The sequence below is a fragment of the Diabrotica virgifera genome, chromosome 1 (assembly GCF_917563875.1).
Source record: "Diabrotica virgifera virgifera chromosome 1, PGI_DIABVI_V3a".
NCBI classification, from domain to species: domain Eukaryota; kingdom Metazoa; phylum Arthropoda; class Insecta; order Coleoptera; family Chrysomelidae; genus Diabrotica; species Diabrotica virgifera.
In genome coordinates this window covers 205,606,835-205,624,295 of record NC_065443.1, presented here as the reverse complement: position 1 = coordinate 205,624,295, position 17,461 = coordinate 205,606,835, and the positions used below count along the sequence as shown (strand labels likewise).

Sequence of the window (17,461 nt, the reverse complement as noted above, 5' to 3'; positions counted from 1 at the left end):
CTAAAGTGTTGTTGCTAAGCAAAAAAATTCTTCTAATAATTTATTTAATCTCACTCATTTATATTGGCAATTCAGACATATATTATACATTTTAAAGTAGAAGACTTTAAAATGATATTGCCAATATTTATGAGTTGCGTTCCTGGGACGACTTACTGAAAGATAGTTCATTCGATTACATGAAATTAACCCCAACTCAAGAATATCCGTCATAAAAAATTATAGCATGTGATATGTCTTTAAAAAGACAACCAAATGCAACGACAGTAAAATTCTCGCGTTAGAGACTTCATAGTAAATCACAAGGGAAAACCAGGAAAAAACCTTGTGATACTATCCCGACATCGTAAGTATTTGGTCTTACATTAATTTACTCTCAAAAAATAATACCAAATTCTGACTTGTAACATGTTTAAATTATAAATAATATTAATAATACTAGATATAAGTAATACTAAAATATATACTAGCTCGATATTATTGACTTACTAATCTTGGTATTTTCTTTCTATTGACTTCCTCTTTCTAGTATTATTAATATTATTTATAATTTAAACATGTTACAAGTCAGAATTTGGTATTATTTTTTGAGAGTAAATTAATGTAAGACCAAATACTTACGATGTCGGGATAGTATCACAAGGTTTTTTCCTGGTTTTCCCTTGTGATTTACTATGAAGTCTCTAACGCGAGAATTTTACTGTCGTTGCATTTGGTTGTCTTTTTAAAGACATATCACATGCTATAATTTTTTATGACGGATATTCTTGAGTTGGGGTTAATTTCATGTAATCGAATGAACTATCTTTCAGTAAGTCGTCCCAGGAACGCAACTCATAAATATTGGCAATATCATTTTAAAGTCTTCTACTTTAAAATGTATAATATATGTCTGAATTGCCAATATAAATGAGTGAGATTAAATAAATTATTAGAAGAATTTTTTTGCTTAGCAACAACACTTTAGTTTATTTTAGTAATATTTTGTATTTTGACAACGGCACCCGATTTGGGCGTCGAAACGTTAATAAAATTATTTTTTTCATTTTAATTGTGGCTTATTTCCCATATAAATAATTAATCATAAAAATGCCACAAGGAAATAGCTTCAGAACAACATGTAAAACTGTATGCTGCATCCGTCGCATCGGGCTGCATTGCGTCGCGTTGCATCGGGAGAGACAAATATCTCTCATAAGAGCCAACACCGCGCAGACGCCAGTGTCACCGACTCTTGTAGGCGCTAATATAAAAATATTTTACGGCTATCCCTACTTTTTCTTTCTTTACACGGCAAATATGTGTAGTAAAATTCTCACTGGTATGGAAGCTGCAGGAGATGTAAACATTAGTTGACAATGACATTGTCATCAGCAACATAGAGATGGCAATTTCTTCAGATTTTGAATGTTCTTGGATAATCGTTACTTGTATAATCGATTAAATTATTAATTAGTTTAATTAATAGGATTGTTTTTTCACTAACTACGTATTCGGTGATTATAATAATTTATATACTATATCTACAATAAAAACTAATAATCTAGAAAAGAGAAAAAAGATAGAGTGATGTTAATAATATACTATTACTATGGAACGCTTAGAAAAATTTTGAACATTTTTAACAGCAAAAGACTTAAATCACAGAATATACCCTGCTGTATTCCTTGCTTAGATCTTCCATAAATAATAAACAATAAATATCTTTTTATTAATTTCACGTCTTAAATCAATTATTTATCAAATCATCATCATCAATGGCGTTACAAGTCTTCGTGAGTATTTGCCGCATTTACTGTTCTTCGATGTTTGTCGATCTTGTGCCACTAATTCCCATTGTGCTGCTCCCATTTTCTCTATTTATCAAATATTTATTTATTGTATTTATGAAATATTTAGTAGCCTTGTCAATGTCAACACATTATATTCGACTGAGTGCGTTGTATGACAAAGATAGCGAATGTTCGATTTGAAAAATATCACCACGGACATGGTGTTTATTTTTTCCGAATCCTGAAAAAATTATTAAATATTTTTGAACAAATTATGAAAGGAAATTTAAGATTACATTATTACCGAGCGTCGAAAGTCTTTTAGAATAAACAAAAATTTTCTTTTGAATGAGGTATTTGAAATTATAAATTAGATTAAATTTCCTCTTCTTTTCACCCCTGTGACTTATTAAAATATTGATTATAGAAGTTTTCAAAGGTTTTCGGCCCTCAGTAATAATGTAGAAGAAGAGGGAATAAACTGGCTATAGAAAATATATAACGAGGGTTAGGAAAAACAAACAATCCCTAAAGACTGACAGAACAACATCATCGTGCCAGTATAAAAAAGAGAACATGTAAACTACTATAAGAATATGTATGTCATCAGTATGCTTTAATATATACGAAAATAATAGAGAAAAGACTAAGACCAGAAGTTGAAATGGAATTGGGAGAAGAACAAGCTGCATTTACATACAGACAGACAAATGACAACATATACACCATTAGTAACCTAATGGAAAGAAGCATAGCCACGGGGGGAAACTAGTATTAGCATTCATAGACCTTAGAGTTTAGAGCAGCATTTGACACGATAGAAAGACAGATTATAGGGAAATGCTTGAGGATAATAAATGTACCAATTACACTGATAAAAATTATATAAAGTACTTACGAAGAGGTAAAAGAAATAGTACAAACAACAGGGGAAAGATCGGGAGAATTTAATTGGAAGAGTGGTATTAAACTAGAAGACAGTCTAAGACCTTTGCTATTCATAATAGTAATGAACGAATTGATAAAAAATACTAGAGGAAGAACCAACCAACTAGACAATAATAGGATACCATAGATTACAACCGGTAACAATAGAGTTATTAATGTATGCGAACGATATAGTACTAATAGCAGATTCTGAGAATAAAATGCAGAAACTAATGTATATATGGGTAGACCAAATAGAAGAACTAAAAATGGAAATAAACGAAGAAAAAGGTAAGATAATGATAATCAACGGATAAGGAACATAATGAAATAAAGATAAAATGTAAAAAACTTAGAACTGGAAATAGTTACAACTTACAAATACCTGGGAAGTATAATTACTAACAACGGAAAAATAGACTGGAAGATAAATAGAGCAAAGAAATCAAACAAGTTATACTAGCCCTAATACTAAATAAAACATAACAGAGAGACAAGGAAAAAAAATATTTAACACGATAGTGATACCGACTGTGCTATATGCTAGTGAAAACTGGACAATTCCAGAAAAACATAAGAGCATCATAAATGCAATTGAGATGAGACACCTAAGAGGGATAGTTGGAAAGACAAAATAGTCCATGTCGTGAGACCGCTCCCGTCTGAAAAAAATTTCTGATTCATTTTCTTTGTGGATTCCTATTCAAAAATGTCCCCTTTAAACAAATCTGAAGGGTGCCGGGCGGAATTTTTGGGCAGAAATTGTTTAAACAATTTTTTTAAATAAACACAAAATATCACCTTTTTTGCTCTGGAACAGATTTTTGTAGGGTTTTTGGGTCATTCTAAATAAGAAAGGTATCTTGTGATTTTTCTCAAAAATTGATAGTTTTCGAGTTATAGGCGATTTAAAATCTAAAAAATGCGAAAATACACATTTTCGAGGCTTAAAAACTCCTATTTAAATTAGAATTTTTGAGGTTGCCAAGTACTTAAATTGTAGTTTAAACATTCAGTTTCAAGATCCTGAAGAGTGATCGGGTCTAACTTCAGTTTAAACCGTTGTTATTTAATTGGTAATTATGCGTATCTATCCGATTTTTTAACTTTATTTCAACAATCTCCTATTTTCCTTTAAAAAGTATTTTTTTTCAGATTCTTTGGGGCATTCTAAATAAAAAATTTCCAGTCATTTTTCTCAAAAGTTAATAGTTTTAAAGTTATAAGCGATTTAAAATCCAAAAAATGCGTAAATATGCATTTTCGGATTTTAAATCGCTTATAACTTTAAAACTATTAACTTTTGGGAAAAATGATAACAAACTTTTTTATTTAGAATGTCCCAAAGAATCTAAAAAAATATTTTTCCGAGGAAAATAAGAAATTGTTAAAAAATAGTGCGCCGCACCGACAAAAAAATCGGATGGACACGCATAATTAACAATTAAATAATAACGGTGAAAATTAAAGTTATTCCCGATCACTCTTCAGAATCTTGAAAATGAATGTTTAAACTGCAATTGTAAGTATTTGGCAACCTCAAAAATGCTAATTTAAATGAGTTTTTCAGCCTCGAAATCAAAGATACCTCAAAAATTTCAAGATACCTTTCTTGTTTAGAATGACCCAAAAAACCTAAAAAAAATATGTTCCAGGGCAAAAAAGGTGATATTTTGTGTTTGTTTAAAAAATTGTTTAAACAATTTCTGCCCAAAAATTCCGCCCGGCACCATTTAGATTTGTTTAAAGGGGACATTTTTGAATAGGAATCCACAAAGAAACCGAATCAGAATTTTTTTCAGACGGGAGCGGTCTCACCACATGGACTAAAATGGGATAGATTAAGCAACGAGACTATTAGGAGAATGGCCAACCAAGAACCAATACTGAATAAAATAGCAAAGAGACAAATGAAGTGGTATGAGCATTTGATGAGGATGCAACCCAACAGAATTACAAGAAAGTCCACGAAGGAAATAAGATCGTAAAAAGAAAAAGCAGCAGACCAAGAAAAAAATGGATAGAGCAAGTAGAAAAGTTACACAAAAATCACTCGAAGAATTGAAAATAATGGCAGGAAATAGAAAAGAATGGTAGAAATGGGTGAATACAAATTAAAATAGCTATCCGAAATCCGACACCTTGATAGGGTAAAAGGAAGGGGAGAAAGAAAGAAAGAAACTTAATAAAACGGCCACTTGGTATATTGTTACATGTGCCAATTGTGATCAAATAATTTGTTTATTTTTTTTAAAGATTATAAATAAAGTTGGATTTAAAAAATATTTCTTTATTATTTTAGTTGTGGCCATATACGACTATTATGCCGATAAGGATGACGAGCTGAGTTTCCAAGAAAGCGCAGTCATCTACGTCTTGAAGAAAAATGACGATGGGTGGTGGGAAGGAGTTATGGAGGGCATAACGGGACTCTTCCCGGGAAATTATGTGGAACCGTGCGTTTAGACTGCGAATACGCTTCTTTTGTAATAGACAATATGTGTAATTTTTGTAGGTATATACATTTATATAAGCCAATTTTATCTGCCTTATTATAATTTTCTTTCATGTAAAAACAAGATGGTTGGTTATATGTGTATAAGTTGGACAGGTTTCTTATGCATATTTCAGGGCTTTTCGTAAATATACATGAATATAAAAAACAACCGAGACAAAATCTACCTGTAGACAGTTGTTAATGGTGTCTGCATTTTGCGAAAATATATCATACGTTTGTTCGTCATCTTCCTCAATCATTATCATAAAAGTTTCTTCCAAAACTAGTACAAACTACCAAACTTTACACTCAATATAGAAAACAAGTCATCATTAATATATTTATTCTTTTGGAGAAGAAATATATTTTTTATTTTTGTTTTTTGCAGAAATTTCAGCAGTAGGTATTCTACATTCCAAGAAATCCTGAAATAACGCTAAAAATTTTTAATAAGAATTATTTTAATTCATTGATGTTACAATGGACAATTATCTAGTAATCTAGTGGATGCACCCAGTGTACAAATTGGACACACATCCTTATATCTGGTGTACGATGCTTGTTCAATTGAAGCTCATCTTTGGCCCAGAAAAAAATTATTGTTAAATATATCTACAAATAATTTCCGCTACAATGAAAACACAAATCCTATTGTTTCACCAACCGATGTATACCCTGCTTAAAGAATTCTTGTGGCTGTTGGTCGAAGAATTATTTTACAGCATTTTATACTTCTTCGTCCGACTGAAAACGATTATCTTTCAGCGCTGTTTCCAGTGGCCCAAAGAGTTGAAAATCACAAGGCGATAGATCGGGACTGTAGTATGGATGCTCTAATATCCGCATCGCTTTCGTTATAGATTTCACTAATTTGGCAACATAAGGGCGAGCATTGTCTTGCAAAAGCATGACACCATGTGAGAGCTTATCTGAATGTTTTCGTCGTATTGCTTAATAGCAACATAGTATAAGATAATAATGACACCTAGATTCGTCTCTAGCAATTATTGATGAAAGGTTGTGTCTGTACTCCGTGAGATGATTTTTTGGACAATTCCTACACACCTGTCCTGTCTTTTAACGCATTACTCAATGCACCTGGTCGCGGCTTCTCATCCATCTCTTGTCTTCCACTCTTAAATTTTGAACACTATTCCTTGACAGTTATACAGTATTGGAAATCTTTTTTCGGGACACATAGGAATTTTCAATTAGTCTAGTCTAGACTAGTCTTAAAATAAGTATTTTTCGAAGCTTTATCGATCGTAACTCAGCTTCTATGAATGCAAATGAGCCTTAGAAGATTTCATTTTAAAGCTTAATTAATAGGCTTCCAAACACAGTTTGTTAAATTACTTTATCTTCATTTGTTATAAGTTATACCCGTTTGAAGTTATAATTTTCTTAAAAAAATTATACTTTGATTTGTTTATAAGGGTTTCAAGCAAATGTGAGCTATAAACATTTATACTTTAGTAGTAAAGAAAAGAGAGACGTTCTCACAGACAATTTATTTTACAACTAACGACCGGTTTCGCTGTCTATACTTTGCACAGCATCTTCAGGTCCCGGTTATAGTAAAATTAAATGCTACAAACAACAAAAAACCAGAGTTAGTTAAGTGGTCTGGGCCCGGATTACGTACACTCGATACGCATCGTATCCGCCATGTTTTACCGTAGGGAGTGATTACGAAACCTCTTTCCCTACGTTGTCGATGCGAGTCAACTCGAAGGCACTGCTCGATATCGACGACCCTGTCGAGTTGCCAACTCGAACTATCTATCTCTCTCTGATAGATCTCTGATCTCCTATAACACTTTCTCTCTTGCCGGTCCAAGTATAAAAATTAAGAAAAGTGAATACATAACGACATAACCTACTTACTTCATATTCATACTTTGATTTCTTCAATTTAAAAATAATGTAAATCGTTAATCAAACGATATTTAGATTATACGATTTTGATAATAATTCTCATGTTTTGAACATTAAAATAATATATTGTATAAATCTCCCAGTGAGGTGTTATTACACTCATTACACTTACAGAAGTTCTCTTATACTTATTTCTATTTTAAAAAGATGTGAAGGAAACGTCCATGGTTAATTTTTATCCTTGTAATATTTGCAGAGTAAGATTTAATGTCGAAAAGGTAAGATAAGGAATGCTCTGAGACAGAATTCGATGAAGGGAATATGTAGTTAGCAGTGGGCAGTGACCATTACGAACTTTAGTAATATTTTTATATAACGTCTCCCATCTTTCCCTGGCCATTTAATCTTTAATAACGGTAAAAAGTCATAATTAATCTCAAATTGTACTCAAGTTCAAAAATCATATAGTATTTTTATATCTAGGTATACGTTATCACTGTATCATCCTTAGAATATAAAATAAACGTTTATAATAATTAAATATGTAATAAAAACTTTATTTTATATTGTATTGTAATAATTATTGAGGTTAATGAGAGAAATTCCTTGGCATATAACGTGCAAAGCATTCCATTTGTTCGAAATATTATCCCGTAGGTTCAAAAATACGATAATTGCCGATCATTTTCTGGCAGTCTACTCGAACCCAGTTCGTAATCACTTTTTGGCTTCGATACGTATTCGCATCGAGTTTGCCTACGGTTCGTTTTGCGATCTCGCATCGAGTGTTCGTAATCCCGCCCCTGGTTTAAATCAAATGTTAATGATCAAGCCAATATCAAAGTACATATATTTATATATACACATAAATACCCACATGTACGTACGTATGGTGTGTAACCCTCATACTCACATACATTCACGCATTCATATGCAGTGGTAACAAAAGGATGTCAAGTATAAGATATATACTTACTTTCCGGTATAAGGGAAGAATATAGTAGTAGTCAATATCATACTTTTTCTCTGCACTTTACTAAAAGGAGGGTTGGTAGAGGGATAGATTTGACTGTAATATATTAACAAAACATTGGCAGGATCTTGAGGGGATTAGTACGAAAACACGACATTAAACCGAGAAAAACGAAATTAGTTATATATAAAGTGATGTTATTTTTTATTAATTGTATAGATTTTATTGATATAGGGTTATTAGATGTTGTATAGGATGTTCAAGAACTTGTAGATGTAAAAATTGGGTGTGCAATTTTTTAGATAAGATTGGTCGGATATGCAATAGTTGTGATCTGATTGTGAAAATTTGTTTGATTTGTTTGAAAAATTGAAATTGTAAAATTAGTAATTTGCTAAAATTTTTATATTAAAAGTGTCAATCAATAAAATCATTAATAGCTAATTCAGAATTAAAGTCAAGTGTATAGGTAATGCAATAGATGATATATTAAATTTATTGTAATATAAAGTTATAATTATCTGTAGAGCAATGAAACTTTATGGAATATAACTAAAAAAGTTGAAAAAGTAATATATGAAAAAATAATATATGAAATAATATTTCATTTATGTTAATATCTGTTGAATTTAATAAATAGTTGAGTAGGTTAAAAATTAATTTAAAATTTTTGAAAACACCTGGTTGAGCTGAATTAAATTGTTTCTTTGTAATGATAAAAATTTTTTTGTTTTAAAGTCGATAAATAACACATAACAGATTCTAGAACAAACACAAAGGAGATGGACATAACAGGAGTTTGGAAAATTTTGATAGGGAAAGCAATCTGAGCACTACATCTTTTCGAAAATCGAAAAGAAATAAGATCTTCTAAGGCTCATTTGCATTCGTAAAAGCCGAGTTACGATCAATAAAGCTAAACGAATTTCGTCACTTACTCGACTGAGCCGATCTTGGGCCTCATATCGCGCCATTAAAATATCGATATCTTGGCCAAAAATACACTTACGAACATTTTCATAAGCTCAAATTGTTCCTTTTGAGTTATTCTATCATTATTGTTAATTAAAGTATAATTGTTTATAGCTCAAATTTGTTTAAAATCCTTATAAACAAATTAATGTTCAATTCTTTTAAGAAAATTATAACTTCAAACGGGTATAACTTTAAAACAAATAAAGATAAAGTAATTTAACAAACTTTGTTTGGAAGCCTATTAATTAAGCTTTAAAATGGAGATCTTCTAAGACTCATTTGCATTCGTCGAAGCCGAGTTACGATCGATAAAGCTTCGAAAAATAATTATTTTGCAATTTGTATTGTGCACTAATTTTACAATATCTTGAGTTCTAATTGTTGGATTTAAGTTTAGTAAACGTTTTTTTCTTCGTTTTTATTACAGAACAAATTTTATTTGAAACATTTCTTTTATCTCTTTTAGTTTATGAGCCAGAGCCTTATAAACAATTAATTTGTTTATAACAATTTTTTGACCACTCGGATCGAAATCCACCATCGAAATTCGTAATCAGCAGCCAAAAATCCATAAGAAACCGTTGAGTTTGTCCATCAGAATTGAAAAGGACACGGTGGATTCTGGATTTACAATTAACTAGTGTAAATTTCATGACAACGTCGCGATGTTTCATATTTCATTCATTTGTTCGACTGCACCGAACTGAGATCTCTGATTTGCAAATAACCAGTGTAAATTTCAATATAACCTCGCGATGATTTAAAATTAATTAATTTGTTCGACTGTAACCCCTTTACCGCTGGCTATCGCACAATTGATGCAATTCGATGGGGCACCTCAGTTAGTGCAGTCGAACAAATGAATTAAATATGAAACTTCGCGACGTTGTCTTGAAATTTACACTGGTTAATTGCAAATCCAGAATATAACTTATTACATTGAAAATTCCTATGTTCCGAAAAAAGATTTAAAATAATGTGTACCCAAAGCATGCGTTTCAATACACTACTTGCATTTGCGTATTAATTTGCAGTGGTTGCAAACCTTCAGCACGCTAAAATTGCATTGTCGCACCCTGATTATATTTGAACGAATTTTTAACAACAAACTCTATTTTTAAGTCACAATACTTAAAATCACATTCGAACATAAATATAGATGAAAAGTGATCAGTGTGATGTTACAAACTAACATTGTAGAACGTCAGTTCAGTGATTAAAATTGCTTCCAAGGCTAAAGCTCTTTTCACATCAACACGACAGTCGTGTATACGATGACGTTAAACGACATCAAGGGTGAAAAGTATACGGAGCTATTCACACTAGTACGACGTGTGTCGTCTAAACGACACACGACAGTCGTGAGATCGCGTAGGGAAGCTGTGACTTCCCACTGCATTCATCCGGCTGTCGTGTCGTTCGAACGACATCGGATACAGGGGTGGGCAAACTTTTTTTAGTAAGGGTCACAAAATATTTTTGGCCTATTACCGAGGGCCGCAATATTTTTTACCTTAACATGTTCGAATTTTTAACTTTTTACTAATTTTGTTTAAGGGGGGGCATGGTTTGAAATCAACATTTCAAGCACCTTTGCTTGAATTTTGTTTGAAATTATGGTAGAATTATTTTATTTTTAAATTAAATAAACATATTCAGTACAATTCAAAGATTATTAAAAAAAATCAAGGCCAAATATTGGAAAATAAGCCAACGGTGGCAAATTTTTACAGGCAGCTCCAAAAAAATGGATTTTGCAGTAGAACTCGTCAATGGATCATATGAAACAAAAGATTCAAAAATATTTTATTATCTTATGAGTTTCTCGAGGTAACGCTGTTGAGTTTTTTAGTTTTAACGATTTTTGAGTTTTTGATATCACTCAAAATATAAGTCAAAATAACGAAATTTTTGTAAAAAAGTGTGAAAATCAACATATTTATTATTGTTAATCAAAACATATCTCGACAGAGTTAACTCACGAAATGTTTAAAGAAAATCTATGAAAAATTTCAGGTGGATCTGTCAAGTAGGTAGTTTTTGAGTTACAATGTCGACCGCCTTTGAAAAAAGCAATTTTGAGAAAAACGCGTTTGGTTTGACAACTTTTATCTCTTTGTTTTTGTCTGTCAAATCGTAAAGTGATGCACGCCGGAATATGTTTTTGAATCGCAGAGTAATTTACAAAAGAGACGGGAACAGCTGTTGAACGTTTCTCTTCCGGTAATTTTACTCCGGTCAAGCTGAAAATTGTGGAGAGTATTCTTGAAGTTTTTTTTATTTATTTATCTATGTACTTTCATTTAAAATAATGAAAAAATCAAACATTTTAAATGCTTCAAACCGTATCCCTCTGCCCTAAACAGCATTCACACTTTGTTTGTTGTTTGTTTGGGTTTATATGACTGCGGACACTAAATCCATTCGCCAATAACATTCACACTTAATTAAGCATGGTATTTCCCTCTGTGTATCTATATATTTATTTATTTTTATTTTATCTACATATGAACCTATTTTTCCCTAATATTGTTCTGAAGCTATTTCCTTGTGACATCTTATGCAATTTACTATTTTATTTAAGAATAAGCCACAATTTAAGTTTAAAATTAAATTTATTTGACGTTTAGATTACCACTTCGGTAATCGTAATCAAAATACAAAATATTACTTAATTAAGCATTTATTTAATTAGTTTAATTTATTAATGTTTTGTATTTTGATAACGATTTTCGAAGTGGAAATGGAAACGTCAAATAAATTTAATTTCAAACTTAAATTTTGGTTTATTCCCAAATAAAATAGTAAATTCCATTTTCACATTGCTATTAGTTACTTAAATATTTGAACATGCAAACACGAATCATACGTAATATGCAACACGCGTCATTTATTAAACCAAAATAAACAAAGTTACAAATTTGAAAAATCTTAGATTCCCTTCATTGCTTTTGTTTTCTTTGAAAGAATTAAATAATATACAAATATGCACGATGATTTAATCCCATTGAACGAATAATTAACAATAATAGTTATAATTGAAATGACGTTGGCGTTGACTACTTACAAAAAAAGTTTGCACAATACCTGCTCATGGATTAAGCAGTGAAAAATAATAACTGATGTTCTGAAAATTGTTCATGGACGTAATCCTCAAGTTTTCTCAAAATTACAATATTTGCTCCTCTTAAATAATGGTGCTCCGTCAGTTGTTACACTTACTAGGTGGTTACCGCACTAATTTAAAATTTTCCAAACAGTTCCAGACTACTCCAAAAATATCGTTTCCATTTGTTGAAATTTCGTGGATTTCATTCAGGCAGCCGACAAAACTCTACCGGAAACCCAAATAATTGCCCGCGTTATGTTGAAAATTTGCGGAAAAATCAATCGCTGCGAAAGTGTTATTTATATTAGCTGTGTTAATAGCTGCATTATCTGTATTTATTTAATAGTATTAGCAATACATAATTAAAAAAAAATTAAATTAAAATATTTCACTTTTTTCCGCGGGCCGCAAAAAAATGTATAAGGGGCCGCACTTTGCCCACCCCTGGATAGATGGTAGGCAAGACGAGGTAGTGGAGCTGTTCACATCAATCCGGCAGGTTGTGCATACGACTATTTTATTAGTTTAGCGTACACAAGTGAATTGAATTTGAGTGGTTGGTAATATCCACATTGAAATGTTAATAACCTTTGTAGCCTGGATATGTCAGAATAACATTTTTTTTAAATAGTTAAAAACTCTTCTTGATCTTGATTTTTTTTTCTTTTACGGCCTTTGGGAACTTCGCCCATTTAGCCAGCAACGCTTCTTGAAAGCGACGCCTCACCATACACCAAGACCATTACGAATCCATTACAAAAACAATCCAGGGTAGGAGTATTTGATCTTGATTTAAATCATTAAAGAGTACATAAAATGCCCCGGAATATTTTCTTAGCATGTTGATTCGATGCATCCAGTGCAACATATTTCTTCTCTGTCTTCATTTTAATCTTCTGTACAGCACTACCCAAAGTAGTAAGTCACTGCGATCCATATTACTTCTAACTACGACACCATCTTGTCAAATGAGACTTCACAGACAGAGACCACACGACTGTCGGAACAATGTCGTGTAGGTGTGAAATGAGCCAAATTTCTGCCGTTGTCGTGGACGACATCGTATACACGACTGTCGTGTTGATGTAAAAAGAGCCTAACCTGACCAAAGATGCGTTTCAATTGAACAAGATATTTTCAAATAAACTCTTTAAGGGGTTACATAGTCTTGCGGGTAAAAAAAGTGACTTTTTAAAAAAATTATATCTCGAAAACTAAAAATTATTTTTATTTATAATTGGAACATGTAAAAGTATAGTACTTAAGGCACTCTCAAACAAATTTTCAGCCAAAATATTCATTTTTGTAGAGTTGACTGCAATTTTTCGACAACAGACATTTTTTGGCGGTGGGCAGCATAACTAAGCCCAGTCTCATCTGAAATCAAAAAGTTTCTTGTAGTTTATACCTCTGGCTAGTGAATGAACGAAGGAATTTTTATTAGGTGAAGTTGTTTTTGTTTTATAAAAAAACTACTTTAAAAGAGGATCATTTTTGAAAAAGTGAGAAAAATTGGGGTCGAAAATGTGTTTAAACTTATGTAAAATTTTCAAATTTCATTTTTTTTTTAATTCCTTCGTTCATTTAGTAGCCAGAGGTATAAATTACAAGAACTTTTTGATTTCAGATGAGACTGGACTTAGTTATGCTGCCCACCGCAAAAAAAGGGCTGTTGTCGAAAAATTGCAGTCAACTCTACAAAACTGAATATTTTGGGCTCAACATTCTTTTGAGAGTACAAAAGTCACTTTTCTCCCCGCAAGACCTATGTAACCCCTTAATTGACGTTTCGCCCTTTGCATCGGTCGTTTTTAAAGTAAAGTAAAATACCAAATATCGAAGGCAAAACAAATAAAGAATTTATTTTTTCATTATGCTGTAGTTCCTAACGACATCGTAACCAAACATGTCACCAAGGAAACGGTCTCAGAGTGCTCTCAAGGTAGCAATGTTCCATGGCGTTCTTAATTAGATCTAATGAGTTAAAAATAAATATTGGAGCAGCCTTCCCATATGAAAAATGTCGAATTTAAAACAACGTAGAAATAGATTCCTAGAACTTTTTTGTACAACTGTATGCTCGACCTAAATAGTAAAGATATGTACTCTTTTGGTAGGTAAATTATATCTGTCCTTTTTATATTAACCATCATCCATAACGAATTTATTTAATAATTAATAGTATAAAACTGTAGGTAGTATATTGAATTCCAACTGTAGAGGTGTAACTTTATTGTTATATTTATTCACTCTTTATAACCAGTATACACACTGTGAATAGGAGAAGTAGTTTTATTCTAAAAACTTCTGTTAGTGCATTTTTTTTATTTCGTACTGCCATTGTTTTGGATTTCCTCGGTAGTATTTAGTATTCAGTTATAAATTCTTTTTAAATGCACAGATATCTCGATCTTTTTAAATCTTTTAAATTTTTATGATTATATTGTAGTCTTGATTGAAAGTTTAGCAATAAATCAACTTTAAACAAACTTTAACAAGAATACAACCACTACTAGTGGTTTTAACAGAAAAATGTAAATGTAGTCAGAAATATTCTATATTTTTAATCATTCATTAAATTTTTACAATTATTTCTCTAGGTCAGTGTGTGTATGGTGTATGAACATTTTGCACATATTATACATAATATTATTGATTTATCAATCATATAGGAAATTTTATTTGAGCTTAGATAGCAATTATACAATATTTTATTTATAGAATATTAAATAAAAAAAAAATAGTTTTCGTTTGTTTCTCTTCCAAATAATCCCCTTATAGAAAAAATAATACCATTACTTATAACTCTTTCCATTTTAAGGAGACATGCGCAAAATGTCGGCTCCAATGCTTTTTAAATGTATTCTTTTTTTTTCGAATCTGGAGAAAACTAATGTTTTTGAAAATTTAAACGCGGAATAAAAGATTACATTACCGATGGCCAAAAGTCCCTTAGAAACAACAGATTTTTTAATAATATATTTGAAATTAAAAATCACACTAAATTTTCTCTTTTTTTTTCATCCCTGTAACTTATTAAAATAAACATTTCAGGGACTTTCGGTCCTCGGTAATATACGCCAGTCAATGAGAGCAAGAACGGGATATTACCTCCGAATTCTATCCTAATGCATGGATTTTAATGAAATTTTGGGAATAGCCTCTACTTATCTCCTAATTAAAAGTCTACCCTATATACTAGCGCTTTTATCTTGGGGGCGGTTCCCACCTCTTCTCAGGGGTGAAAAATTTTTTGTTTAAAATAACCACGGAAGTGGCTAGTGAACCTTTTTGAGTTATTCGTGGTTGAAAATTGACGATTTTCATTGAAACATAACACCTTTTCGAACGGTTTTTTGCGAATACCGTAAAAACCATGCATCTAACTAAAATAACTAAACTTGGGTGCATAGAAATCGGCCCATTTAAAAATTTGGTCATTTTTGAAGTCTCTTGTTCTTCATCAATACACGGTGATTCTAAATAAGTGCGACAAACTTTAAGGGGTAATTCTGCATGAAAAAATAATGACAGTTGGCTTTATAAACGTATGTCCGCAAATGTTTCGTTTCCGAGATACGGGATGTTGAATTTTTTCTTACAAACTGACGACTTATTTTATTGCTTTAAAACCGGTTGAGATATGCCAATGAAATTTAGTGGGTTTTAAGACGTAGTTATTGCACATTTTTTGGCATACAATTAAGAATTTAATATTCACCATTAGCGCTCATACGTGTAATATGACCGATCATATTACCCGTATGCACGCTAATGGTAAATATAAAATTCTTAATTTTATGTCAAAAAATCCGCAATAACTAGCTCTTAAAAGCTACCAAATTTCATTTGCATATCTCAACTGGTTTTAAAGCAATAAATAAATCGTCAGTTTGTAAGAAAAAATTCAACATACCGTACCTCGGAAACGAAACATTTGCGGACGCGGACATACATTTATAAAGCCAACTGTCATTATTTTTTCATGCAGAATTACCCCTTAAAGTTTGTCGCACTTATTTAAAAACACCGTGTATTGATGAAGAACATATCTAGTTGTTAAAGTATCTAAATTTTTTTATTATCCAACATCAACGAATGAATCAAAAAGCAGAATGTTAAGAAAACCTGATGCTATAGTTGGGTTTTAATTTCAGTATTTTATAAATGCTAGAATATTCCACAGGCTGATTCAAAATTTGAGAAAAAAACACAGTTTGATTGGTACACCCGGTATACAATGAAAATTTACCTGTTTAGCAACAATATTATTACAGTGGTATTGTTAAAGAATCAGGCTATAACATGTTCAAAAAATCACTTAAATCGGCTAACAGGTTTAGGAAATATGAGACATCAAAAATGACCAAATTTTTAAGTGGGCCGATTTCTATGCACGTAAGTTTATATAAAACATTTATGCAGCTTATAGAAAAAACAGAAAGATTCGTCCCTTCATAAATCTTCTAGTTATAATACAAAAATAGATATGGTAGGTGAAAAGAGTTTATGAATGCTTAAATCGGTGTATTCAACTTGAAATAAAATAGAAACGGTCTATTTTAGGTGTATAATGCCTTTTGTAGTGCTTAAAAAGACCTTTAGAATGAGCAATATTAAATGTCGATTACTTTCAAACTAAGCGAGATATGCTGAAAAAAAAAATGATGACTAATGTAATGTAAGAAAAAATAAGAAGTATATTTAACCCCCATCCACCAGAATTTAAATGAATCGTTTTCCTTCTACAAAACCTTTTATTCTAGTGTTATTTCTATGTTCGAAAAGTTGGACGGGTTTAAATGAATGGTTTTTGAAAAAAAATAAGATCAAATTATAGAGTGTATTTTTAAATTTTCTTAAAATTAATTTTTTTTCTCCATGTAACTTGAAAATGATAAGAGATACAGTAATGAAAAACAAAACAAAATTTTTATCTAAAAACACCCTACATTTTTGTACGGTCTCTTTTTTTCGTATCTCATTTTTGAGTTACATGGAGAAAAAAAAAGATTTTTAAGAAAATTTAAAAGCGCTCTATAATTTGATCCTATTTTTTTTTTTTTTTTCAAAAACCATTCATTTTGAACCCGTTCAACTATTTATCATAGAAATAACAATATAATAAAAGGCACTGAAAAAGGAAAATGATGCATTTAAGTTCTGGTGGATGAGGGGTTAAATATACTTCTCATTTTTTCTTAAAATACATTAGTCATCAATTTTTTTTACAGCACATCTCGCAAGGTTTGGATGTAATGGACATTTAATATTACACATTTTAAAGGTTTTTTCAAGTACTACAAAAGGTATTGGTAGCATTATACACC

The 17,461-nt window shown here is 31.2% G+C and overlaps 1 protein-coding gene across 1 annotated transcript in view; it reads left to right on the top strand.

The window, feature by feature from the left end:
* Nucleotides 1-14,877, top strand: part of LOC114332686 (abl interactor 2) — a 55,485-nt gene extending 40,608 nt beyond the window's left edge. Inside the window, exon 7 of the mRNA XM_028282513.2 lies at nt 5,002-14,877. Within this exon, the coding sequence (XP_028138314.1) occupies nt 5,002-5,165 (164 nt within the window). The 3' untranslated portion in view covers nt 5,166-14,877. The remainder of the gene's footprint in view (nt 1-5,001) is intronic.
* The last annotated feature ends 2,584 nt before the right edge of the window (nt 14,878-17,461 follow it).